This window comes from Glandiceps talaboti, chromosome 2 (assembly GCF_964340395.1).
Source record: "Glandiceps talaboti chromosome 2, keGlaTala1.1, whole genome shotgun sequence".
Lineage (NCBI taxonomy): Eukaryota > Metazoa > Hemichordata > Enteropneusta > Spengelidae > Glandiceps > Glandiceps talaboti.
In genome coordinates this window covers 15,664,484-15,691,588 of record NC_135550.1, presented here as the reverse complement: position 1 = coordinate 15,691,588, position 27,105 = coordinate 15,664,484, and the positions used below count along the sequence as shown (strand labels likewise).

At 35.0% G+C, this 27,105-nt stretch overlaps 3 protein-coding genes across 4 annotated transcripts in view; 1 reads left to right on the top strand and 2 right to left on the bottom strand.

Annotated features, from left to right (window-relative positions):
• Positions 1-871: 871 nt before the first annotated feature.
• On the bottom strand, positions 872-6,961 carry LOC144453438 (SUMO-activating enzyme subunit 1-like). Of its 2 annotated transcripts, none has more exons than XM_078144732.1 (7): positions 6,805-6,961; positions 5,754-5,925; positions 4,480-4,736; positions 3,169-3,371; positions 2,770-2,914; positions 2,192-2,261; positions 872-1,323 (listed from the first exon to the last, which is right to left on the bottom strand). In XM_078144732.1, exons 1-7 carry the CDS (start codon positions 6,903-6,905, stop codon positions 1,225-1,227), a joined length of 1,047 nt encoding a protein of 348 aa, XP_078000858.1. In that variant the 5' UTR covers positions 6,906-6,961; the 3' UTR covers positions 872-1,224. The 2 variants fall into 2 exon arrangements, with proteins under 2 accessions (XP_078000858.1, XP_078000859.1); XM_078144733.1 differs by having other exon boundaries at positions 6,814-6,961.
• Positions 6,962-7,107: 146 nt separating this feature from the next.
• Positions 7,108-12,931, top strand: LOC144452343 (signal recognition particle 14 kDa protein-like). The gene is made up of 5 exons (XM_078143427.1): positions 7,108-7,159; positions 7,259-7,331; positions 9,270-9,382; positions 10,385-10,417; positions 11,078-12,931. The coding sequence occupies exons 1-5, from the start codon at positions 7,136-7,138 to the stop codon at positions 11,171-11,173; spliced, it is 339 nt and encodes a 112-aa protein (XP_077999553.1). The 5' UTR covers positions 7,108-7,135; the 3' UTR covers positions 11,174-12,931.
• A 3,144-nt stretch (positions 12,932-16,075) lies between these two features.
• The window catches only part of LOC144444691 (gamma-aminobutyric acid type B receptor subunit 2-like), a 24,477-nt gene continuing 13,447 nt past the window's right edge, over positions 16,076-27,105 (bottom strand). Inside the window, exons 8-19 of the mRNA XM_078134207.1 lie at positions 26,442-26,502; positions 26,025-26,214; positions 25,278-25,471; positions 24,868-24,945; positions 23,807-23,972; positions 23,041-23,173; positions 21,316-21,423; positions 20,738-20,860; positions 19,876-20,022; positions 19,150-19,338; positions 17,189-17,326; positions 16,076-16,309 (exon numbers count right to left, since the gene is read on the bottom strand). Coding sequence (XP_077990333.1) covers positions 16,076-16,309; positions 17,189-17,326; positions 19,150-19,338; positions 19,876-20,022; positions 20,738-20,860; positions 21,316-21,423; positions 23,041-23,173; positions 23,807-23,972; positions 24,868-24,945; positions 25,278-25,471; positions 26,025-26,214; positions 26,442-26,502 — 1,761 coding nt within the window. The remainder of the gene's footprint in view (positions 16,310-17,188; positions 17,327-19,149; positions 19,339-19,875; positions 20,023-20,737; positions 20,861-21,315; positions 21,424-23,040; positions 23,174-23,806; positions 23,973-24,867; positions 24,946-25,277; positions 25,472-26,024; positions 26,215-26,441; positions 26,503-27,105) is intronic.

Genomic DNA, 27,105 nt, shown 5'->3' with positions numbered 1-27,105 from the left:
GATGCACATATCGTATATATATATATATATATATATATATATATATATATATATATATATATATATATATATATATATATATATATATATATATATACATACATACATACATACATACATACATACATACATACATACATACATACATACATACATACATACATACATACATACATATAGGTATTATTTTTTATTATGATAATCTTTGAAAAAGTACAACTTTTATATAGAAGTCAACATCTATCCAAAATCACAAATGAACTTTCATTTGAATTGAACCACTAAGATAAATATGATCATTATTTTTTTGGAAAACTATTAATCTTTAATTATAAATGGTAAGTATGGACAATGGTACAAAACCAACTAAAACATCTGACTGGGTAATACTATAAACAGCAGAGGAAATGTAACCTGTGCACATTGGATACAATTATTGCTTTTGACTACCTTTTGCAAAAGGGTGAATTACATACATTGTAATACAGTTTTGTTGCATGTGTCTGTCTCTTGCAGTCAAGAACTAACCCCATCTATGCAAAATATATTTTACATGCAGAGTACAATCGTGATATCATGCATGCTTTTGTTTTGACTGTCAAAATTATTACAATGAAATTCATATGACCAGAGTGAAAGGAATATACACAACTAAGATTTTCAAGGTAAACTCAATTGATAAGACCCCTGTATATAAACAATTACTCTTTGGAAAGTCCAATTCAGACAATCAACACCAAGTATGGTATCTCACGCTTGTGTTATCAAATATCATACTTGGCATTGATTGTTAGAATTGAACTTTCCAAAGAGTGTAATTGTTTATAAATATACAGGGGTCTTATCAATTGAGTTTTTCTTGAAAATCACAGTCCTGTCTATTCCTTTCCTACTGGTCATTTGAATTTCATTGTACAAGGACATGCAGCATTTTTCATGTTTTCCTTGTTTATTAAAGCATCATCTGGAAGAGACAGATACATGCAACAAATGCATTACAATGCATATTACCATATATAAAAATCACCCTCTGTATTACAAAGTGAATAAATCAGACACGTGCAACAATTGGATCCATTCTGACTGTCAATTCTGCACAGCTTAGTTTCTTCTGCTGTACTGTACACAAAACTAGTTTGACGTCAACAGTCACATGGAATATAGACGTCATCATGGCTGGCAGTTGTCTTTAATATCCCAAGTGACGTTCATTGATTTTGAGAATCAATGATCCAAAGATCCTATCTGATCTACTATTCCACTTCCTTCCACTCCATCAAAGAAAAAGAAGTTGTTATGTGGCGCATCTTTTCCAGAGAACGCCTGAAAATGAAGTGAAAAAAATAATATTGTTACAATTGTTAAATTGAAAAAGATTTAGTATGTTAATAATTGCATATGATCTTTAAAAATAGTTTCAATCTTAGAAAAAAGAGATTGATTTTTTTTGAGTAACACAAGTGCAAGCAAGGTACATATGTAACCACATATTTGTGTAGTCTTTGATCTAATTACATTATTCATCAGAAATTTATCCTGCAAGACTGGGCATTAAGAAGAATGTGCCTCATTGACCAATTTGTTTGAAGATCACAGTAGCTTAAATCAACCAAAACTTCTTAGTTCTTTTGAATCTGAACAAAAATGTGATTTTTTGTTGTCGTCGTGCTTATCAATCGATTATTTTCCAGTAGAGTTAGCACAGTGTTTGGTGGCTATTTACAAGTATAGTACTTCGACGAAACTATTTTAGTATATTGTTACAGTTGATGCAATGTCTTCTAATGATGATTTTCAAATTGTCTTCTGGAGTTGTTAAAATAGGTGAATGCATACACAATGTAGTAGGGATTTCCTCCATATTTTATTACATCATAACATATTACATTATCAGATCATTTATAAGTTATATCATAACACCAGGTTTGCACTAGTAAATTTGTGGGACGATCTTCAAAATGCTTTCTAAAATTTATAGTTAACAAATGTATGCAAATGAAATGACATCATTTTGAATGTATGCATGTACATGTTATGTAATTGTGTGAATAATTAACGATGAACTTCATAAAATATTAAGCATTATATGCTTAATTACAGAAATTCACTTTTCCAATTAAGTAGCTTTTAAATTTTAATTACCAGCAAATCATAAATTTGTCAAAAAACAATTTCCTGTCCTTCACCTCACCTTGATGACTTCCTGACCAACTATGCCTCCTACAACAGCACATACAGGACTCAATTCCCCCATACAGAATCTGTAATGAAATAAACGGAAGTTCAAGTTTTACATCAAATCAGACGCAAACCAGCTGTCACCGTCCTCAAACCAGGAGTAAGCAATTCAGAGACTTCTACTTAATTTGACCATCATGATTACAGTACTAGGATGAGAACAGTAAGTGCAGGTACTAGAGGTAGTACGTGGTGGTGTCCATTGAGTAATGAATTTTGATTCATTGTAGAATTGTCCGTCTCCACCCCCCACCCCCCCCACCCCCCTCTCTCTCTCTCTCTCTCTCTCTCTCTCTCTCTCTCTCTCTCTCTCTCTCTCTCTCTCTCTCTCTCTCTCTCTCTCTCTCTCTCTCTCTCTCTCTCTCTCTCTCTCTCTCTCTCTCTCTCTCTCTCTCTCTCTCTCTCTCTCTCTCGATATTTCTGTCAAAGTTTCTCATTTACAATACCATTTGAAGCTTTTAGTCAAGCATACGATTTTTTACTGCGTGCATGTACTATTTTCACTGAATGGTGACAAATACATGTACTCACTTCGTAAAGTCGTCCCCAACTTTAGCCGTGTCCACTTGTAAACTCTTGAGAACATCATCCTTGAGTTTGATAAGGTTACTGCTATCTTCCTGCACGTGATTGCTACTTGGGTCTCTGTTATACACTTCTCTAAATTTCAGGAAAACTATATATATATATAAAATGAAATGTTAGAATATAGCATAAGATGATTATATATTATTATATAATAATAATATATGTTTATTACCATATATATAAGATTTACAGTTCGCACTATACAGTAGATACAGGTTGATTACTAGGTAATGGGAGTCAGAAAAATAGCATAATGCTAGTCGAGTCTGACCCTGAATATACAACAAGCTTACAATTCAGAAAGGAGGGCAATATCAGTAATATTGAAAGATATCAACTTACTTTGTGTTAGGAAATAAACATTTGATAATCGCTTCAAGGATTTGGATGCTTTTTCTGCTGACCAGTCAACTGTAAAGGCATCTTTCAAACAACAAAATTTAGCACATTTCTTAACCATCACTGTTTCTATTTCCTCTGCTTTTTGTTTTTTGTTTGTATCATCCTTTGCCTTTGGATCAGGTTTGTTAATTTTCGTTTTTTCTCTGTAGAATAAAAGAGATATGTTTGAAGAATCTGATGTGTATATGTATACTCAATTGAAAATAATACACAGTAAAAAAATGTATATATAAATTTAAAACACATCAAGGAAGTTCTTGGTCACATCAATTAATATGCACACCAATACATATTGATTTTACTGGAAATACACCTTTACTTGGAGACAAATTTGCTTGAAAATCAAACTCTGAAAGTTAGCTTGAATCATCTAAGATTCTGCAATAGGAAAGCCTGTTTCCAGTCTTTTAGAAAGAAATTCATTTGTATGTGTACATGTACATTGTATGCCATCTTGTTTTCAAGGAAACTGTCAAATAGTATTTTCAAACAGTGTGAACACAGCATTTGACAACAATTTCAAAGCATAAATTGTACAATATCTGAGACTATTTTGGCCACAATTCAATACATATAGTATTGCATGGGCCATGTCACATTTTTCTTCTTATTAAACTAGGAAGTGGGTTGGAGTTTTCTTGAACAAATTAAATGGCAAAAGTTTAAGATTTCTATTTCTGAGGCCCATACTTCCTTTAGAAGTAGGACCTCAAAAAATCTATCATTTATAATTCTGATCTGATAAACATACACATTTTACACAAATGATTCAGTTATCTGAAAAATAGACAATTTGATCTGAAAATATTTGATGACAAAGGTGATCAAAGTGATTCTCTCAATTATCTGAAAAATGGACAATTTGATCAGTCCTGGTCATCAATCATCTGAACAATGCCCACTGTAAGTCATGAAAATATTTGACGACAAAGCTCATCAAAGCTTTCTGGTGCTATTTACCATTTACTAGTCTCTTTGCTATCGTGAAATAATTTCACGACTCAAGACACATACCTAAAGTGATTCCTTAAGGCCAACTTCAGATTACATTAAAATCTCCGTGGGGAAAAAATTACTGCTTAGCAGAACAATCGAAAAAGTTGGTCAAGGACAAAAGTCAACCCATGTAATCCTCATGGCTCTAGCTCTACTGATAAGATCAAACTAATGCAATGAACCTGCATTGAAATATAGCCCTTTACACATCAATACAAATGAAGACAAACACACAAGATACATGTATCAACTTACTCAACATAGTCATGTTCTCCGAGATCTGAAAACATGTAGCCATAATATCCAAAGACATCAGTGGCAAGAAATTTGATGCCATTGTCATGACAGATTTCGTTAATTTTCAGCAGTGTTTCACAGTCGCAGCAAGTGAGACACACAAGGTCAAATTTGAGGAAGAATTCTTTGGGCTTGTCCTTGACATTGGCAGTGTCAACAATAATTTCAACATTTGGGTTTAACTCTTTGGTTCTTTCATGTGATGCTTCGGCTCTCTGTGAAAACACAAAAAAAAAATTGTTATGTTGCAGTGATGAAGATATCATGTATAGTGTGGAAGGTCAAAACAAATTACATGTAGGAAAAAGAAAACACCACTGTTCCAGGATATAGTAAAATAATGCTTAAAAGTTTTCCGAGGACACAGTCTGGGATGAACACAAAATAATGGTAAATTTCTGAAACTACCAGTTATAACATCATTGTAACACAATTTTGTTCTATTCAAAACTTCTTGACAACAACTTGAACAAGATATTGTATTTGATAAGTAATGGAGTATTCTCCTTGAAAGAACTGGGTACGCAAATCAGGGGTTCTATGCTCACTCTTCCTAAAATATATGCTTCTATTCTAAACATTTTTAATATACATGTAGTAGCCCTACTAAATGGAATTGGATGATAGGTTTTAATTTCTAAATGTCAAAAGTGTCATCCCGAGGGTGAAACCTACACTTCTTTATTACGGACACTTACCATAGACCACAATAACTATTCTAAAGTCATCCTTAATAAAACTCATACAGAGGAGTTTACCTATTTTAAATAATCAAACAAAAGTGGACTACATATACATGTGCAAGCAGTTGCAATGGCAGTTTTTTTATGGTTTAAACCATCTTTGGTTTGGTTGCCCCGACAACAGGGGAAGGAAAGCTGGTAAAAAGGTTTAGATTTTTTACCTTGTACCAAATCTATGGTGGGAAATCCTGACCTACAATACAAGGAATATTCAGTGACCAACAATCCCTTGAGTCAACAATACACTGACTTATTACATATAACGTATTTGAAATGAAGTCACTTGACTAAATTCATGACGATATTTTGACCATTTATGGACAATTTTAAGGACATCGATTGTATCACACAAATTAAGAGATTGAGAGATGATAGACCAACAGAAAGAAATAACTTGACACATAAAACCTACTTGAGATAGTAAATGTATCATCCTGGAATTAAGTAACATTGGGAAATTACCCTGAATACATACACATGTATACCTACATTTTTACCAATGGAATCTCTGGAAACCAGGAATTGTGAGAATGCATCTTCCTCACCGACAGTCGTGTGGTCCAACAGAGTAAGTGATTTTAGACCACATAGTACAACATTTTTACAGACTTCTGCACCCACACCTTTCAGTCCAACAAGCAGCATACTTGAAGCTCTCAGCCTACATTGAATAAACAATGATAAATTTACAGCATTTTGGAACAGGGTGCCCTCTATCTAAACATTTTTTAGTGGTGGGCCAAAATGATAAAAAGCAGGTTTCCTTGTGTGTCAACACAGAGTAAGATTTAGGGAATCACCAAATGATGGTGAGTCACAAGAAATTATAGTTAGTGGCACATCAAATTAGCTTAGAGGGCACTATTTAGTGACTAAGTGAAGGGGGGGGGGGGGGTTCAATCAAATTTACAAAGAATAGATTGTTTATCCTGTACCATAATCTCTGTGTAATCATACAGTATTTTGGTGATGACCCCTGTAAAATTGCTTTGGAACCCAGTTTCATCACCATCTTTAACTTTGACATACAAAACTTGCAATATTTGTAATAAATCCTTTTGTTACATGCGATATGGCCAAGGGTTCTCAACGTTTCACTTGTTTAGGTCGCAAACTGTCTGTTTCCTGGATTTACCACAAGGTGGCAATATTTTCAATATTCACACAGTTTATACCTTTCCAATGAGGAAATGGTTTCACTAAGTTAAAACTATTTTTAAAAGGAGAACAAAATCTGTGGGATCAAAAAGATACCAACAATGTCGTTTGTGAGGGCGCTCTAACCTAATGCCATTCTTACAAAAGAGTGAGAGCGAATAACATTGATTGCGTAAAACTGTCTTTTAGCGAAAAAAATCAAATATACGAAATTTGAGCTAAGAATAGACGACGCGTACGATGAACACTGTCTACCAAGTGAGCGCTAGAAGAGTGTGGTTTTAACTTTTGATTTGTAAGAATTGATCATTATGAATGATGTGAACATGCATTGCTTCGTATTCGTAACGTTTGTTATTTAAGAAGAGCACAGATTTCTTACGCCACTAACCTTTTCTGGGCATCGAGGCCCCAGAGCCGAATCTGTCTGTCATAGAGCGCAGCCTCATCTTCGGTTATTGTATCGTTTTCTGGTTCAACCATTGTAACTTACAATATTTCTCATTCATTCACAACACAGAGTCTGCTAGCTAGCTTCACATGTGTCACTGTCAGAATATCCGGTACGGATGCATTGTGGGAAATTATTTACTTACAATGATTCTGATTGGCTTTGATAACGCTGTAGTCGTAATTTTGACCAATCACGTTCTTTGTTCCTTTCACAAAAACAACAAACCAGGAAGCACATTCACAACACGAGATCAGACAAGATGGTGCAGCTAGAAAATGACGCTGTAAGTTTTTACCTCAAAATATTTAGTGACCTACAAGCACGTTGTTTATTTGTAGATATTTTAAACTGACTTTTCAATACGCCGATCTTTACTTTACAGTTCCTTACCGAGCTGACGAAATTATTCCAGAAAACCCGAACATCTGGTTCAGTATACGTAACCATGAAGAAATGTAAGTAAAATGTATTTAACTATACGAGATTTACTAGTACTACAAATGTTACAGCAATTACTGTCTGTGAATTTACAATTGTCAAACAACTACGTTATTAAATGTTTACAATGTATTCTCGAGATAGTCAAGTATGACGGTTCATTATAGACTAAGATATTTTACGATTGTGAAGCCACCATCATATTCATATTCATATTCAGTTTCAAAAGTTCACCTCTAGGCTCAATCTGAATATGATGATGGCTTCACACGTTCATCATCAGATTCGAAGTCTTCCGAATGGGCACGAACGCGAGTTCAAATCACACAAATCCATCATTGGCGGTTTGAAATCATGCGATTGTGATTACTTCTCACTTGAATTGCATGGATTTGCATGCTCCTTTTTTATTTTTGCCAGAGTATCCAATTTGCACCATGAATTACTGTTGTCATGGACCATAATATGGAGCATGCAAATCCATGCAATTCAAGTGAAAAGTAATCACAATCGCATGATTTTAACCTGCCAATGATGGTTTTATGTGATTTGACGAACTCGCGTTCGTACCCATGATGAACGTGTGAAGCCATCATCATATTAAGATTGAGCTTAGAGGTGAACTTTTGAAACTGAATATGAATATGATGGTGGCTTCACACTCGTAGATATTTTATTTGTCGTGTTTGTACTGACCTCTCACTACAGTTGCTACAGCTAGTCTAGTCTACTAGTCCCTACATCCATGCTATACGTTACCATTACGATTTACACCTCCAATTTATTAGAGACCATGTATGTTGGCATCTTGATTAGCAGCTAGCTGATATTGTACAAATATGAATAAGATATGGATGTAGTCATGTTTCGTTGTCAATGAAATAAATCAAGTTAAGATATTCTAGAATTTAGACTACATTTGTGTGTGTTACTGATATAAATCAGTTTTTGGTCTATCCATGGAGATTATATAAAGGACATGTTTCTACCTTCATGTTCTATCTACATGTATGTACATGTATCTTTTGTACTGTCGTCCACTACTCTACACACTTGCAAAGTTGTAGTCTGAGGATGCTCTGATTTGAGTGTATATATATATATATATATGTATATATATATATATATATATATATATAATATATATATATATATATATATATATACAGGTAGTACCCGTATTGAGCACTTTTATGTGGTTTTATCTACATCCAGTCAATTATATATATATATATATATATATATATATATGCATGCACACACAGTTACATGTACATGTATGATTTGTATGATGACTCCATTCCCAGTAACAGCTCTCAGACTTTGGAGTCGGTGCTCTCAAACATGCAATCAAACATACATGTAGATGCCATCTGATCACTTTTGCAGTCGGTACAGATTTTGTCTCAGAAAAAGACTATCAAGTTGGCAATAAATCAGCTGAGAGCTTACTTCTCTGCCAACCTCCATGCAACAGCAACCTGTCAAATGAAATCCGATCAATTTTTTGAACTGCACAGCTCACTAAACAAGATTTTGTCTGACAAATTCGGCATCCAGGTTGTAAATGGTAATGAGATGTGTCCTCATTCACTAATTGATGATCAGATCATGTTGAACCATGTGTACCTATTTAGACACATACCTTACCTTATCTTACAGATCAGCATGCATGGGCCTCTCGGCGAAGAGGGCCCTCGATCTCATTATTTATTTGAATGAATTGATTGCACATTTGAGAGCACTTGGTGGATCTCTAACTGAGAACAGACACATGTATACCTCTGACTACTCCAGTCCTACTAGCAAAGTTGTTAATTGTAGTACATGTATGTTGAGGGTGCCGTGTTTTACATTCATGTACATGTATACTTTGTAGTGGTTGTAATTGCTGTGTAATTCATTAACTCGGCTTGCAGTAGACATAATGATTCAAAATAATTTCTTTTTTTCAGATCATGGTCAAACTAAACCCAAGCCAAAAGACAAAAAGACAGATCCTCATGAACATTTAGAACATAAATGTCTAGTAAGAGCAACCAATGGAAAAAGGAAAATTACTACTGTGGTAAGGAATTCATTAATTTACACATGCTATGTGGTTCTTAGTACATGTACTTGTATGGGCATGTTTAGAAAAATACCAACCAAAGACAAGAAAGGAGGAACCCTCTATGTTGTCTGTAGTAACACACCAATACAAGGAAAGAATATCCTACTAATGTATTTGATGAAAACTGAATTCTAAACAAGATGAAATGTTTTGATTTCATTCACTTTATCTTATCAGAATACAGCTGGCATCGATGCGAACTTAGGCTGAAGTGAGGTCTGCACATTACTAGGCAGGTCTTCCTAGATGTGCTGTTGCTTGTATTGTTATACATCTACAATAACAATAGAAACAATTCACCTAGGAAGACCTGCATATCACTTCTGCCTAACTTCAGATCGATGTCAACTTCACACATATGAGGGAAAGTGAATGAAACAAATACATTTCATCTTGCTTAACATCCAAATTTTGTTAACGTAGCAAAATTCAAAATGTATCCCATTAATTGTTGAAAAATTTGCTAGGTATGTTATGATATTTCAGCCCCAATTTGAACATCTGTGGGTTATCCACCCTCAGTCAGCTCCTCTTGTGGAAGCAGTAATATGCAAAAAAAAATTCCTGGGTATGTTATGATATTTTGGCCCCATTTTATGGTAGTAGCTAATTTACCACAACATACAGCAGTGTATTTTATTGTTATTCATATTTCCAAAAATAATTATATGACATTTTACCAATGGAAAAGAATTGGTAGTAATTAAACGACGTTACATATGCTTTCATTTCGGTCAGGGTAGAGGAGAAAGATATAATAGACACAGTAGTGTAGTCCTAATGCTTTAATTACTAACAGTAACAGACTAATGGGGTGCAAGTTTAACAATTTTTTCATTATAGCAAAGTGACTGTCAATTGGTATGAAAGTTAATGTAAAGGAATAGATAATAAGTGTATTTGTCAACATGATGTAATGGTTGTTAATATATCTTCTTTTTTATTTTATCCTTGTAGATAAGTTCCAAAGATGTAACTAAATTTCAGATGGTAAGTACGCATGAATTGATAAGCTTATCGTTATGGTTACCCTATTTATTTGTATGTTTCAAGACCCAAATAACCCTTTATTTATTCATTCTTATAATAAGAAAATATCACTTTCTATGGCAGAATTTGAATAACAAACAAAAGTCCACTGATGGTAAGGTGGCAATACCACAAGTATGTACATGTACATGTGCTTGGATAAAAAATTATCGTTCATCGCTGACATTTGGAACCTTTGATAAATTAAAATTCATAGTATCCTTACGAGGCATCCAGATTGTTAAAAGTATGGGTATGAATTTAAATTAATATCTACAAGGATAAATTGCAAACTGAATCATATACAGGCTGTCAATTTGTGAGGAGCTACATCAATTGAACTATTCCTAAGACGTGACTTATTAAAGGTCGTTTGGTTTGTCGATGTTCGTTGTTCCTTAATTTTCATTGGTTGTGCTATTCAAATCTATAGTGTCGCCAAAAATCCCACTTAGATGTGAAAACTTATCACAAATTCTGGTTGTTTCCATACTCAGCTATTAACTATATTGATACAAAAAAAGTTACATTGAATATCAGTTGTCACCAATTTAAATTTTATTTTGCAATTATTTATGTGTGCTAACATATTGTTTTTGTCTTTCTTCATTATTCCTCCAGGCATATGTAACAGTTTTAAAAGCAAATATGGACAATTTAAAGAAAAAAGATAAAAGTTCAAAAAGCAAAGGAAAGAAGTCAAAAGCAACACAGTAGAAAAGTTGAAAACAACTTGGGGCAATACATGGTAGGAGAATAGTGCACTTTAGGAACAACTGGTCTTATGACAATGATAGATGTTAGATTTACTCATTTTATTAGGTATAGACAATTATTATATATTATTTTGAACTATTTCCTTCATTCAGTCAAGGGCAATATGAGTGACCTAAGGGGCCTTGTCACTTTAAGTTCGAGATGAGAAGTGGTAAAACCCGTAGGTCATGAGTACTTCCAGGCTGTATTAAGAAACACTATTGGAAATGTTATGTCATACCTGTACAAGGGGAATTTAATGAAAAATTAGGTGGTGGGGGGGGGGGGTGATGATTTTTCGATTAAAGTGGCACAAACTGAGTTTATAAGCTTTTTACTCAAATGAAAATACTTACAAAAATACTTCAATTAAACTGTTCTAGTATGATGTGAATGTCTATGCATGCCTTCTATGACATCACAGTTTGTGTTCTGACATTGTTAGAACTGTCAATTACATCGGTAGGGAGAAGTTCCTGTATATTTTTTGATAGGTATAATAAATTATGCCATTGGATCTTTCCAAGTTATGTCCTGATACCAGGTTTTGAGTTCAGTCAATTGCAGGTGATGGTTAAGTATACATCAGTCGGTAGAATGTTGTGAGTACCTTTTTAATATGCAGGAAAAAATTACATCCCCAGAACATAAACTCAGCTTGCGACCCTGTAATAATGAAACATAATTGGATCATAGATAGAGTTCATGGGACACAGATAATAAAGAGTGGATAACTGTCTTGTACCTCTAGTGCCAAACTTGAAGGTTTTTTTTTTAACAGAGGAAACTTCAGTAATCGTAACATCAGTGTAATAAGGTCATATCTGCTGTAGGATTGTATAGTAGATACAGCCTTATTGCAGTGACACGATGTAATGTTTACATGATGTAGGTCTATGAAAAATCTGGAAAAATAATGTTGATTTTGAGAATGTTTTGACTGATTTTTGAGGAGTGTAGAACTACATGATGTAGAACCATACATGTATAATATTCATGCTTGCATAAGAATGCAACATGTACTTTATTTTAGTCTATCTACACTTCTTACTGTATTCTCAGTGACTTGCGTGGGAGAGTTTCTATAAATTATTTAAAGAAAGCAAACTTGTGTAATCTAGTAACATGACACATGGCACACAATGTCACGCAAGCTCAATAAACAAACATCATTTGTTTTAGACAAAAAACCTCCCTCTCCCACAAAACGAACATTCACAAGTGTGACATCACATGTTTGTATATGATGTAAACCATGAAGAAAATTGTAGCCGTCACACCACTTCGATTGAGGCAATGTAAAAACATGATGGTAAACATGAAGTTCCAACCTTAAGAACTTGTTACTGCCATGATGGTAAACACATCAATATACTACCGTAAACCCAGCACTGTATCTCACGTTAGAAGCAAATTTTTTTGTTACGTTAATTCAACTTCTCATTACTAAACACAGAAGATTTTATCATTGAAGGCATGAACGTTTTCGAAACTTGGTTAGCAATGCGAAAATGAAGTTCAGCAATTGTAGTGACGCCAGACCCCCTCCCCCCTAAACGAACGAAGTTCGCTTGTTGAGCTTGTGTGACATTCTGCAAATCCCTAAAGATTTCGATATATGTCATTGATTGACAGCTGTTATATTCATGTTAGATGCAAATGGTAAGAATGCAAAAATTATTTAATTCAGAAATCTTTTGTCTGTCTTCACTTCAACTATACTTTTGAAATATAATTAAAGTAAATAAAGTTGATAATCTGTTATTATTGGACAAATCCAATGTAATGGTCAGTGCATTGATTCAGTGTCAGGTTCTTGTCTGTATGTTAACGTTTTATTTAAATTTATTGCTGTGATCCCATCATGCATAAATAGGTATAGAAAAAGAGGCAGGTGGTTGTATCAGTAGATGTTTGTTATGATGGCTTTGATGAAATGTCACAAGTAGTTAATAATGCTCAGAATATAGTTTTCCCAAAACCTTATTAACAGGCTGGATGGTCAACCTAGTAAGTATTCTCTTCACTCCGCCTGCTAATTGTGTTCAAAGCAAGTGTTATCCAAGGATGTCATGGTGTAGAAGCTGATTGGTTTGGTTTGATATGTCTATATTATGTTGATAGTGTCAAATTACCAGGGTGTGACCTAGTTCGCTGTGTACAGTAATAACCCTCCACTGTCTATGGTATAAATAACCTAGAACCTCAACAGGTGATATGCTAATCTTATGATGTTGATATTTCCTCATGGTTAACGGTTACATATAATGAGGCTTTAATACCCAAAATACTGAGTTTGAATTACTGAGTTTATAGACTGTGAAGAGAATTCTTGTCAGGTCAATCGTCCTGCCTGCTACAGAGTCTTCCATGAGGTAACATAATGGCTGTCGTAACATCTTTCCTTATCTCATATATATTTGATGCCAGGAAGGAAGGTTCACCATAACAAATTTAGTCTTTTGACGTGTACCCACTAAACCATTCTCTGTGGTGAACCTTTAACTTATTTTGTGGTTGAGACTGACTTGGAGAATATTAGTTAAAAATGTAACCTTTGCTGTCAAGAGGTTCCCAAGAAATTTCTTAAGACGCTTAATCGTTGGCCACATATGGGGAAAAGATTTGGTACTAAAATGTATGCTCCATGTAGCAGCTTGGTTAAGGGTATGTGGTATATGTAATGTGTTTTCACAAGATATTGATAAAAGAATAAATAGTGGTTAGTTTAATACCCCTTAGCCTACTATTTGTGATCAGGGTTTGAACAGACTTATAGTTGACTTAGTTTAATTGCATATTGGTAACCATAACGTCAGCAAGCTGAACTTGGGCGTTGCTTAGTTTGCCAAACCACTCCTCTCTCCTACAGAGGAGACTGTTGATCATGTTAGCATTCAATTTATGCATGTGACCATTTGCAAAGGAAAATAAACATGCCAATATAAAGAATGTGTGTGTTGTGTATATGCACACAATCTAAGAAACTGAAATGTATGTCAACGAGCGTAGTTTATCAAATATTACAAGGAATTATCCACACTTTGTTACTTTATATACACTGGGCACTAGTGTATGTGACAGCGAGCATATAAAAACAAACAAAAAAATTGATATTTCTTCTAATGAGGGCGCTGCACCATACGTTGGAAAGTATGTTTTTGATTTCACACACAAATCCAATACAAATGATTAGACCAATACAAGATGTCAAAGTTTAAAATCAAACTTGCTTTAATGACTTGTGTGTTATGTAACAAAAGAAACGTGTTACATTAAGTGGAGGTTGGAACAGTACTTGTGATTAGATCCCTGATTTGACTCCTCGCCTCGTAACTCGAACTGATAATCTGATTTTTCATTATCAGAAAATAAAAAGGTACAGTTACTTAGCTTTGTAAAATAAACCAAACTTTATATAGTGAATATACCTTCACCGTGGGGTTATACTTCAATGCCTCCACCTAGCTTTGTGAAATCTCAGCCCACCAAAAATCAAATTGAGGGTCTGAGGTGAAAATAAACCGTCACTTAATCAATCTAGAGGCTGTCCGTGGCTTCCCACGTCAAGCTGCAATCTCAGAAACCACCCACATAGTCTTAACACAATGCCTTTGTTAATCAATCGTAGAATTCTGCCCAATAATACATGTTTAACCTTAAAAAAACATAAATAGTTACATAACTCTAAATATACGGCATTTACCAGTACAAACTAATTACAAACCATATCTAAAGCATAACACGATTATCTGAAGCATAGAGAAAAATACCAAAGTGTCAATTTAGACTTAGTATTATAGAGAACGAAAATTTAACAATACACGTGCGAATATCTATAATTGATTTTAAGATTAATATCTGATATACTATCATATTTCGTAAACGTCAAAAATCTTACGGCAAAGAGGCAAATTTCACCAAGAAACGTGTCATGATTTGACACAAATGTTTCTATCATTGCAAACGTTCATTTTTTTCCTTAAACTGGTACCCGAGATCAATATTGCTATTGCTGAATTCGAATGTGTCAACTCATTTCCTTTGGATTGCGAATTGCTCTCTGTAACAATCAAGATAGATATATATATATATAATGTTAGAGTTATATATATATATATATATATATATATATATATATATATATATATATATATATATATATATATATATATATATATATATATATATATATATATATATATATATATATATATATATATATATATATATAGTTAAAATATCATTGAGCTCACAATTATTATCAATTTGTATAATCTGTCATTAGGAGAAACCTAAAATAAAACAATGGTATTTATAAATTGTCAGTCGTAAATATTTAAATTTCATAAATTGCAAATTTTGCATCTAAAGGCACTGTCTTCAAGAACTTCCCTTGATATGTTCACACCTTGCCAGCAAAGTAATGTGTCTTCAACATTTTTACAACAATGATAACGTTAACTGAATGTTTGAATTATAAATATATTGTGTAACAATGTTTCAACTTCTTTAGCACAACCGTAAAAAACTTACAAATAGAACATGACATTACAAAAATTACAACCGTAATGCGATATATTTGCAATTTGAAATTAAATAATTAATTTGAAATTTAATAGATTAAATTAATTAATTTGATTTTTGAAATTAATATCTTTGAAAATCAATTTGATGTACATATATAAATATTTTAAAAATTAAGTCGTAAAATGACGTATCAGCTCTCGCAAAATACGACAGCGCGAGTTCCACCATTGCCGCCGCACAGAGGTCTGGTGATTTTTTACGACGATGGATGCATCATCGAATGTCGCAAGAATACGACACTTGGCCTAAAAACCACCACTCCTGGGCCCTTTCTTAAAATTCAGACATACTTTCGGCGTTTCCACTGTCTACAGTTTCGTTGACATGAGCATGCTTCCCGATATCTTCGTTACGCCTCGCATTGTTCATCGATCTCAACGGAGACGAGCAGCCACATATGAGACCACAGCACCAGCATCCACATCCGCGACTAGCCGGACCTACATCTACGTTCATACCACCTTCGTCCCGTGATTTGGACCGTGCATGTTTAAGTTCTTCTTCCAACTGTTGTAAAAAGATCGAATATTTGAAGATGAAGAAAAAGATATAAATCATAATGTTCTTAGAACTAGTATACAATTCGACACTATAGATTTTAAAGTACAATCGACACGTCACAACATTCCCCAAATATATTAGCCAACGTGTGGATGTAAGGGGCAGTTATTAGACTTGGGCTGTGGGAACACATCAATTGAATTTTGAAAGAAAATTAACCCTTGGTCATATACGTCTAAACACAACCAGCTAAATTTAATATGTTGGGAGTAAAACAAAATATATTCGTCAATATCGTATGATCTTTTCATGCGTTTTCGAGGTTTGATTATGATGCTGACGCATGCGCAGGCGTGTTAAGACGCCTCCTTGACGGACGAAAAGTACCGACATGGGGAAAGGGTTGCGTTTAGTGCGTGGAGTAAAAGACGGCAAAATGACCGTTCAATTTCCTCTTATCGAAAAACGAATTGATGTGCAAATGTATTGTATAAAGTCGTCTTTAATGATCAGTAACTACGTGTACACGCATAGCAAAGAGTTTATAGAAGAATTGATTTACAAGCCAGAGCCCTTTAGGGACTCAGGAGCTCTGCTTTGCGATTCCGTCTCGGATTTGGGTCGCCTCTTCTCCATCGAAGCTGATGGAAGTCATCAGAATTGTAACCAAAAGTCGAATGCTTATATCACAGTTTCGGTGTAAATTGACCGTCTTATTTATTTAGGAGATGATCTTATCCGTTTACTTCGTCATACCATCATTTTGTCAAAAGAAACTTTCAAAAGGTGCATCTGGTATAAATACGTCAGATGGTTAACCCAGAAATCAAGTCATATTTTGACGAAAACAAAAGTCACAACTTCATAGAATTTACGAATTCATACCTCAGTCACCCTTTCTTTCAATGTACTGTTATCATCCAAGGTCTTGGAGCAATCTGTTTGGGAAATGTTCGATTGGTGATCACGAGTCCGAATGGTAGATACTGGTTTGCCTTCCGGGTTATTACTCACAGATACGATCTGAAGTAGGAAATAGACGAAACTGAGAATACTTCTTCCGAACTTTTTAAATACGTTTCTCTTAAAACAAAGACACGTGGTCTGTTACAGCCAACAGCAAGATAATTTAGAGTGTGACTGATTCGATCGATCCCCGCCAGGATATTTCATCCAAGCTTATACTAACTGGGCTATCGATTGAAGTACATTACATATACCCGAGGTCTAGTTGTGTCATTTTTTTTTCAATTTCTCAACAATCTTGTATTTTCAAAAAATATCATCATGGATATTGTATTGGACAAGTCTGTTAATTGAATTTAATTAAATAATTCATTCTTCAATAAACAAGACACTTTAATAGTACTGTGTATATCTTTTGAATTATAAATTACCCATAGATGTCGACATGCAAGTAATCAATTCTGGAGTTAAGGCAGTAATCAGTTTGGTAAGCTAAGGGGTACACCATTTGATTTCGAGGGGGGGGGGGGGGGGGGGGCTGGAGGATTTTCGAGAAAAAAAATTTTCGCCAGCCAAATGTTGAAGAACAGAATATGCTGATCAACTCAAGACAGAAAAAAAAATTGTTTCCAGGGTATGGGCTAAAAAATAATTTATTGTGCGGCAAGTGCAGAAACTTGCTACAAATGTCAAATTCCCAGGTACATGTGTTTCTGGCAAATTTCAATTGTGATCAAGAAAGAGTATTGTTATCACCATGACATGTTAAAATAACACCAGATAGCACTCTTTTTAGTCCTTAAATTTCAAAAAACTTCTTGGGTCGGGAGGGGGCAACTTCCCTCCCGTACACTGCTCCCTTGTATTTTGATTCAAATTTTACCTCGTATTAGTACTACCTCGACATATTGAAATAGCACTAGAAAGCATTCTTTTAGTCCAAGTTAGAAATTCAATAATCTCGGGGACGGGAGGAGGGAAACCCTCCTTCAAACTTCTATTCAATTCTTGCTGCCTACGTTCAAATTGTACTAGCTACTTTTGGAATATTAAAGCTGAATTCACTGTTACCTCTTACTTTTGAAATAAGCTACATTCATTATCTACGTCTCCTGTTATCGAGGAAAGTCAATTTCAAAAAATTAAATGAAAATTTACACGACGGAAAAAGTCAAATTTAAAGCATATTACTATCATTAATTTCTGTCATGGTGGTTGAAAAAAAAATTGTTGTTGGGTCAACACCCCCCCCCCCCTTCTCCCCCAGAAATCAAACGGTTTACCCCTAATACGGACCAACGTAAATCGTAAAGTAACGACCCTTTTATACTACATCACCGAAATTAGATATATCCTCGACTTTACAAATTAGGATATGAGATTGATGATTATCTGGTTCAAGTGGATTGGAAATCTAACTAAATATTGATGTGAAAATTTCTCTTATATACATTTCGATTGAGTTTTTAAAACTAGTAACGTATTTTTCAATGTGTGTGTCAACGTATGTATGTGTGTACGTACATATGTATGTATGTATGTATGTATGTATGTATGTATGTATGCATGCATGCATGCAAGTATGTATGTATGTATGTATGTATGTATGTATGTATGCATGTATGTATGTATGTATGTGTGTATGTATGTATGCAGGTATGCATGTATGGATGTATGTATGTATGTATGTATGTATGTATGTATGTGTGTGTGTGTGTGTATGTATGTATGTATGTATGTATGTATGTATGTATGTATGTATGTATGTATGTATGTATGTATGCATGCATAAGCTTCACAATAAGATTTGAAAGTAGTTCAACATACACTATTTTTTCACCATTGATATAAAAAGAACGAGTATCTTATAAATACATTACCTTCGGAATAAATACGAGTAGCAGTGTGATTGAAGTACAAAATATATCAATGGACGATAGAAATGCAAATGATGCATTGACGTTGTGACTGATGACGTGATTGACCGATACACCGATTACACACAAAATGATGACGTTGTACACACTCATGCCAATGTACTTGCTATCATTTAAAGCGGGGATGGAAACCTGCAGGGAAATTACAAAAAGAGGGTAGTTTGTTTCTTTGCAGCTCTTAAAATATATAGGTTAATTAATTTCATAGTGTAATGAATAATCGTTGTTTCCACTTCAGAATCAATGTAGGAAGATGTCTAATAAACAATTTTTTTTGTGTTGTGGAGTTCGGATGCGTGTGTATCTTTGCTGATACTATCAACGTCTGGAGTCGATGTAATGTTTACATTCTCACAAAAAGAGGGCGTTGCACCTCAGACAGACCACTGTAGATGGTCTGAGGTTGCACCATTGGGGCAAAGAGGTATTGTAGTTTTGTGACGACTAATAATAATATAATCATTGGCACTGTGCCTTTGGGGCGTTCGGAACTTGATAACTGTACAACTAATTACATATTCAACAACCTCAACAAAACGAAAAAACAATTTTCCCATACTTAAGGGGGCTTTGGGGTGTGTTCCTATATCTCCATGTCAACATACTTTTGAAGAAAAACATTAAATTAAACATTAAATAATTTTTTTAAAAAAGAGTCACTCCACCCACCTTTCTGGTTTCCCATGCAAGGAAAGTTCCGAATATCAACATGAGTCCTTTGTAGCCATACAAGGCACCCAGCCAATAGATAACGTTGTCACAATAGCAGTATTCCAAGATCGGTTGTATCTTTTGATTGGCCACTTCTGGGTCATCCTGAAGAGTCAAGAAATTAATGTAAATTAAATTAGTTTTAGGGATACCAAAATTCGAAACAAATTTATCACTTTAAGTTTCGCTCCAGCGACTTTGTGTAAAACACATGCATCTATCATGTATCATGCAATCTCGACTTGCTCCAAAATCAAGGTTAGTATGTACTAGGATGGCTTTGTATATTACACGTTGCCGTTTTATAGCTGGAAATGGGACCTCGATCAGTTGTAGTCTGAGCCACTTTGAGACCGAAAACGCTTTGTGCAATATACATTAATTGAAATTGAATATTAGCCGTGGTTAATCATCGTTAATCATCAAACGCATCTCACAACCGAGTCGAAATTCTTGTCTTGGGTTTTAATGACACCAATCTCTGATTAAAATTTGATGTGATGATTACGGATAGTTTTCTTTATTTACCCCTAAACATACTTCCTTCCTTCCTCCCTTCCTTCCTTTAGTGTAGTTTGTTTTCGATTTGGTTGTTCCAGGAGTAATCGGAAATAGAGGTAAATAAAGAAATCGAGCTTTTAATCAGATTGAATGATACACACTTAGTCTATGTTCTATTTGTATACTTGTGGGAATCATTTGTAATGAGATACCCACTCGCACGCACTCAGTTAGTTCAACGAATTGTCCTAATTTTTCCACCTCATCAGTGTGTGGCTAGAACAAAATTTTCATACGATTAAATTCCATGCGCGCTTACCTGAGGTACAAGCAACTCCGTCCTGCGTTCAAACGGATTCAAAATTTGCCAAACAGTGAGAATAGCAACATCAATTAAAACCAGAACTAATACCATGACATATAACTGTCTGTCTGTTACGATCTGTGTGAAGAAAAATCAATGAATAGTTTCTTATGACGAAATGGACATGTACATAAGTGTGACAATAGTATTTGGAACATCCAATCCATTATTATCCACCCCACCCCCTTTCCTCCTCCCATGACTTTACTTACAACGAACGTTATAAGGATGTTTTATGGCCTATAGCATTTCCAAGAGAACTACGACGATGAATTTGACAGAAGGACGTGGTTGAAATCATACGCTGTGCTTCGAGATGACCCCCGCTTTGGGATCGGAATTACCATACATGTACAGTCAAAAATGATTGTTCAAATCAGTGTAGTTTTCTTTGAACATGTCACAAGTAAACACCATATGTCCCTTATTAGTTCAAATGTGGCAATGTAATTAAATATTTGACTCCCTTGAGTGAAATACGCTTTTGAAACTGCCTTCAATAGGCTACTTTAATTATGTCGGTCCATATTTACCCTTCGCTTTGGTGTTTTCAGTGTTGCAACGCGGTGAACTCTCCAGGTTTTGCTGAACATCGCACCATAGGCAATTACAAAACCAATCGAGATAACCCACGCACGCATCTGAAATATACGGAAACGTAATTACTATAAGTATGAAAGTATGTGTGTGGGTGATATACAACGGAAATCATAAACCCTGAAACAAAACGTCGTCTGGCTCAACAAAGATCTTATCAACAAAGCTACATTCCATCGGCTGGCTCGACAAAAATCAGCGTTTCGTCAATTGTCTGGCGTGACAAACATCTTTACCGATATTGTACACTTTCTTTGCGTGAGCTACCATTATCTTAAGAGATCAACGCCAAATTCATATGTCCCTGCCTGGTAAACCTAAAGGTCTGGCGCGTTCTTTGATATTTTTGAGACAGTCAATTGACTAATATGTATCAATTGTAGTGTAGTTCTTGTTGTGCCAGACGATAACATGTGGAAATATGAATTAGATTTTTGTCGAGCCAGACGAGAACATTTACAACATCAAAGAGATATTTTGTCTGGCCAGACAAAAACTGTGGCAATGGTAGTGAGATTTTTGTCGAACCAGGCGACGTTTTGTTTCAGGGTTTGTGATTTCCGTTGTATACGTCCATGTTATAACCTATATCGACCTAATTCTTTTCCCGACCTGTAAGGCTGTATACTTATAACCTGGCTTTTTTTACTGTCATGTCTGCTTTGCGGCTTGAATGTGATTTTAGAGAAAATACCATCAGTGTTACAATCTAAACTCATAAGTGTAAGGCGGAAGTGAAAAGATTGACAGTACGAGCCAACATGTTCATTAAGATTCAGAAATTGTAAGACTTTGGTGAAATGTGTTTTGCATTGAAACAGTCGTTTCTCCTCAAATGGCTTCATGAATAATTCTATGTAACAGTCAACATTACAAAACGTGTCTGTAATAGGATATATGAAACCTGGTATTTGGCAAGATGCATGCAAGTGATGCGTTTTCAGGGCTGTATTTACAGACATGCAACATTGCACTATATAAAATCAGACCTGTGATACACCTGTGTACATATCCATGTATACAGCCGTATACACAGGTACCGGTACTGTCACGATCACATGCGGAAAATTCAAACCCTATGACACACCTGCATATAATATGTATCAGAGGTGTACCCACAAAGATGTATACATTTGTGTAACCACGACTCTATTGACATGCATGTGGCTACATCTCTGTTACAACACTGTGTCGTCTTCGCTAATTAGAGCCCTGTCCATATGCATTACAGACACGGCGTATCTTACAGTCTATGTCTGCACAGGCCTGTTATACAGGGGTGGAATTTTATTTAATGTGTAACCAACCTATTCTATCACATGTACTTCATGTTGCATTCATTAGCGTGTGTAATTTACTTACTGTAACATAAACAAGGATGATAATGCAAACTCTTCTTCAAAAGATAACTCCTTAAATTTACAGCTCATGGGTGAAATTATGGAACATGAACGAAATTAAATATTAATAAAACAGATCCTTGGGAAGGAGACCATCAATTCCTTGTGTGATTTCCATGTCCAATGTCATCGTGTTCTCGAATACGCAAGGACATGTCAAATTCAATATACACACCTGCACCTGTATTGACTTCCCTTCGGGTAGAGGCAATTTGGTCACATCAGTAAAAGTAACGTAATTAGACAATCGATTTACATTACCTGACAAATTATTTCGAAAACCGCAGGACCAACTAACGAATTATCTAGACCGAAAAGAAAGACCGCACTGTAGACTAATATACAGCCAAGAATTATGATGTTATTGAGATTTGGGCTGGACATCTTGACGTATCTAAAGATAAAAAATATAATGGGAAATTGATATGCATAACGCGTATAAATGACAATGTTCGCATTTTTGTAAAAAAATTTGTCATTAAGAATGGTTCATAAAGAAACAAACGAGAGAGAGAGAGAGAGAGAGAGAGAGAGAGAGAGAGAGAGAGAGAGAGAGAGAGAGAGAGAGAGAGAGAGAGAGAGAGAGAGAGAGAGAGAGAGGAGGGGGAGGGGGTTATATACATACATATGTATATGTGTAATTGTGTGCTTGTCACGGTGGAAAAAACACAATAATAACATTTATCATATAATCGCTTAAATATCAGTCTGCAGAGAAATTGACAGATAGGATAAGGATGGAGGCAGACACAGGCATGAAAATAGGACTGATGCCAGACAGAGATAACTCAACAGGATCATAGTAACAATACAGTTAATATTGAAACTCGAAACTATGTCACAGTGATCGATGATAGACAGTGCTTTTGAAAGACTAAATATACGAAGAGTTTCAAAATTATTTTCTAAACTAAAGTGAATTCAATATTCAATACAGCCATTATATAATATGCTCACAGATCATCATCCCATTTCACTGCCGACATGCTTTTCTTCGTTTCGACACTCCGGTTTTATGTTTAATTACCTTTGATGTCGATACTTGATGTTGAAGCCTAGGAAGAAACAGGCCATGAAAATGCCCAACGAAGCTAAGGTTATCAAACTGAAGTAAATCTCTGGAATTATGCCAATGTATTTTTCTATTATAGTTATAACGATCCGAGGAGTGTGATCTAGTGGAACCTTGCCACCTGGAGAGATAAAAAAAAGAACAAAGTTTTCACGAAATGTCATCAATTATAAATAAATAAATCAAATGTAAATTCCCGTTAACCCTTACAAGAAATATCGGAAATTGTCATGGATGAAGGCAGACAATCTGAAGGGTGGCATTAGTTCTTATCGTAAAATCTTTAAAAATGATGGGTGGATGGGTTGTTCGGTCAGTTGGACGGTCAGTTAAAAAAAACTTTTTTTTTAAATGTAAGAGTATTAGCAGATATTACTGATAATTTCAATTCATAACACTACTTTAAAAGTCAAGAGTAAACTGTGCACCATTTGTTTTATCAAAGTCTCAAATTTCAGCACTGAACAATAACTTTCGCTCAGACACGCACTGTAGTAGTCATGTGACAGTCAGTAACCTTGTGAATTTTGACGAATCCTGTCGTAGAGGGCGTCGATTTTTACTTATTTCGCCAGATTGAAGAATATAGGTCGGTCGGGTTATGAGAAACAAAGACTTAACTAAGACCTCTCCAAATCTTTATCCTCAAGAAAAGTATTGCCTCAACAAATAATACATTTTATAGTATGACCTCTTTTTCATTTCCAATCTTCAAATAAAAATAAGTTTACAATCAATCAAGGATTACAATGACCAATGAATATTCATGTCGACTTTTATCGCCCAATAGGATTGTCTGTAAGTTTAAGTGTTGGCATTTACAACCAGCGAATGAGGAATTAGCTACTTCTAATTTTTGACGAACATTTTAGCTAAACAATAATGATTGCAAAAAAAAGATTATACACTTTGACTACAGCAAAATGACATTAACTATAGATTGAGGTTTTAGTTAGGTTTTTAGTTGTTTTTTTTTAAATAGTTTTTTAGGGGTTGCTTTATTTTAGCACTGTTACCTTTCCACTGGAAGTTTGAGGTATATTCCAAGATATCTCCCTTCTCGGTGTACAGCGCTATTCTCTGTTCAGTAAATTCTGCAAAATCAAACATAATAACTCAGGTTTGAAAGGTGATTAGATTATTTTGATTTTTTTTTGGGGGGGGGGCTAGAATAATAATAATTTCAACTATCTTTTTCAAGTAAATACGTTTTTGAATAAGAAGTGCATTAATTGTCAGTGTAACCGTGAGGTCGAAGATAGTGTTTGCAATGAAACACCGGTGCCTTGTTGTTGTTGTTCGTCGTCGTCGTCGTCGTCGTCGTCGTCGTCGTCGTTGTTGTTGTTGTTGTTGTTGTTGTTGTTGTTGTTGTTGTTGTTGTTGTTGTTGTTGCACCTTTAATGCAGATTTTTTTCAAACAACTTACCTTGTTTAGTTTGGCAAATGAAACCTTTTCTTTCAAGACAATCTGCGTTCCGCCATTCGCCGTTATGAGCAATGATGACACAAGTTTGGTTTGAATCTATTGGTCTTGGTAGGGAGTTGTCACCAAATGTGGTGTTTAAAGATTCACCATCTAACCATTCAAAATCTGAATCGCCATAAGTCAGACCAATGAACCTATGATAGGTAATACAAAATGACTGGGATTGAACGTTGTGTTTTTGTTATTTAAATATATAAGTGACAGAAGATTCCGAATTGTTGTGGAACAGTTCTGGCATGGATTCTATGTACAGCTTACACCATATACACTGTACCACTATCAGATCTATAAAGTCCCACTTATTTGATTTCCGTAGACAACACAACGGATATTTACCACTATTTGTCTTCATTCTCGCGAGAGAAAAAAAAAACCCGCGTCATGACATTGTGGGTCTTGTTACTAAAGTCGTAAACGAACAGTGACGTAACTCTTATGCGTCAAGTACTTTCTGGTTTAATTAAGGCAATAATTTTGGAATGACTGTCCACAATAATGCTTGTACGATAGATTAGGTGACATATTGACGATTTTGAACCTTGGCTCTCATCTTTGCACGCCACATAAGGTATGATGTAGACATGCATTGGCCAACCACTGATAGACTGACTTCAAGATAGAAACCAACGGGAATTGAGAATAGCAATGGTTGCAGAATATAATCAAGGCAACAACCTCTCTACTAACCATTCTTTGTCGATGTTTTCGTCTGCTGTTATTTTCTCCAGAAGATAATTCAGTTCGTTTCTCGATACGATCGTGACAAGCTGAGCGTAAGCGTCCTTGCACCAAGTACGTGCATTGTCCCATGTCATTGCTTGTTGGTGAAAGTTGTAACACAGTGATCCGGACTTTTCCCATCCGGGGCTGCAACCAGCTGTTATATACAGACAGAAACACATAGATAGATTTTAAAGGGGCAATGGTTTTGAAGTTACTTTTGTTCTATACTCTTGCTATTCTAACCAATGACATATATTCAATCATGTCCAGAGACTGATACTGTAACAGCTCTTATCAGGAAATGTGCATATGATAATAAAAAATGACATCACGACAAATCAGATGTTGTCAGCGTGATGAATTGATTTTCTTAACTTTTACCTTGAAGTTGTTCAATTTGTGTGACACCAACACGATCACCGTTCTTGAATGACACAGGACCCTGAAATCATAGTTACATTGATAGTTAGTATTAGATGGAACTGGCATATACTATCTAGTATTACACTTTGTCATAAAATAGTAGGCCTTAAGCTTCCTTTTCACTTTGGTAATGTAGAATTCTACACACATCAATATACATTTGTAACAAAAGAAAGTGATGTCGGATTTTTGATGATTTTTTTACATGTGTTTTGAATAATTATAATGATGGTGGTGGTATCGTACATATCTATTGTTAGAGTTGTCTTCCTCAACGACGTTGTTGTTGTTGTTGTTGTTGTTGTTGTCTTTTTTGTTTTGTTGTTGTTGTTGTTGCTGCTGCTGCTCCTGCTGGTCAGTTTTAGTAATTTATGAATGATGATGACGACGACGAAGACGTTGTTGTTGTTGTTGTTGTTGTTGTTGTTGTTGTTGTCTTTTTTGTTTTGTTGATGTTGCTGCTGCTCCTGCTGGTTAGTTTTAGTAATATATGAATGATGATGACGACGACGACGTTGTTGTTGTTGTTGTTGTTTTCGTTTTTGTTTTCGTTTTTGTTGTTGTTGTTGTTGGTGGTGGTGGTGGTGTTGTTGTTGTTGTTGTTGTTGTTGTTGTTGTTGGT

What these genes read in the sequence shown, in the direction of transcription:
- LOC144453438 (XM_078144732.1), bottom strand. Translation starts at nt 6,905, where the DNA reads ATGGTTGAACCAGAAAACGATACAATAACCGAAGATGAGGCTGCGCTC. An exon ending in GTTGGGGACGACTTTACGAA is followed by an intron (nt 2,262 to 2,769) that starts GTGAGTACATGT and finishes ATTTCATTACAG; the next exon opens with ATTCTGTATGGGGGAATTGA. An exon ending in TTGGTCAGGAAGTCATCAAG is followed by an intron (nt 1,324 to 2,191) that starts GTGAGGTGAAGG and finishes CTTCATTTTCAG; the next exon opens with GCGTTCTCTGGAAAAGATGC.
- LOC144452343 (XM_078143427.1), top strand. Translation starts at nt 7,136, where the DNA reads ATGGTGCAGCTAGAAAATGACGCT. An exon ending in TGCAGCTAGAAAATGACGCT is followed by an intron (nt 7,160 to 7,258) that starts GTAAGTTTTTAC and finishes TTTACTTTACAG; the next exon opens with TTCCTTACCGAGCTGACGAA. An exon ending in ATGTAACTAAATTTCAGATG is followed by an intron (nt 10,418 to 11,077) that starts GTAAGTACGCAT and finishes TTATTCCTCCAG; the next exon opens with GCATATGTAACAGTTTTAAA.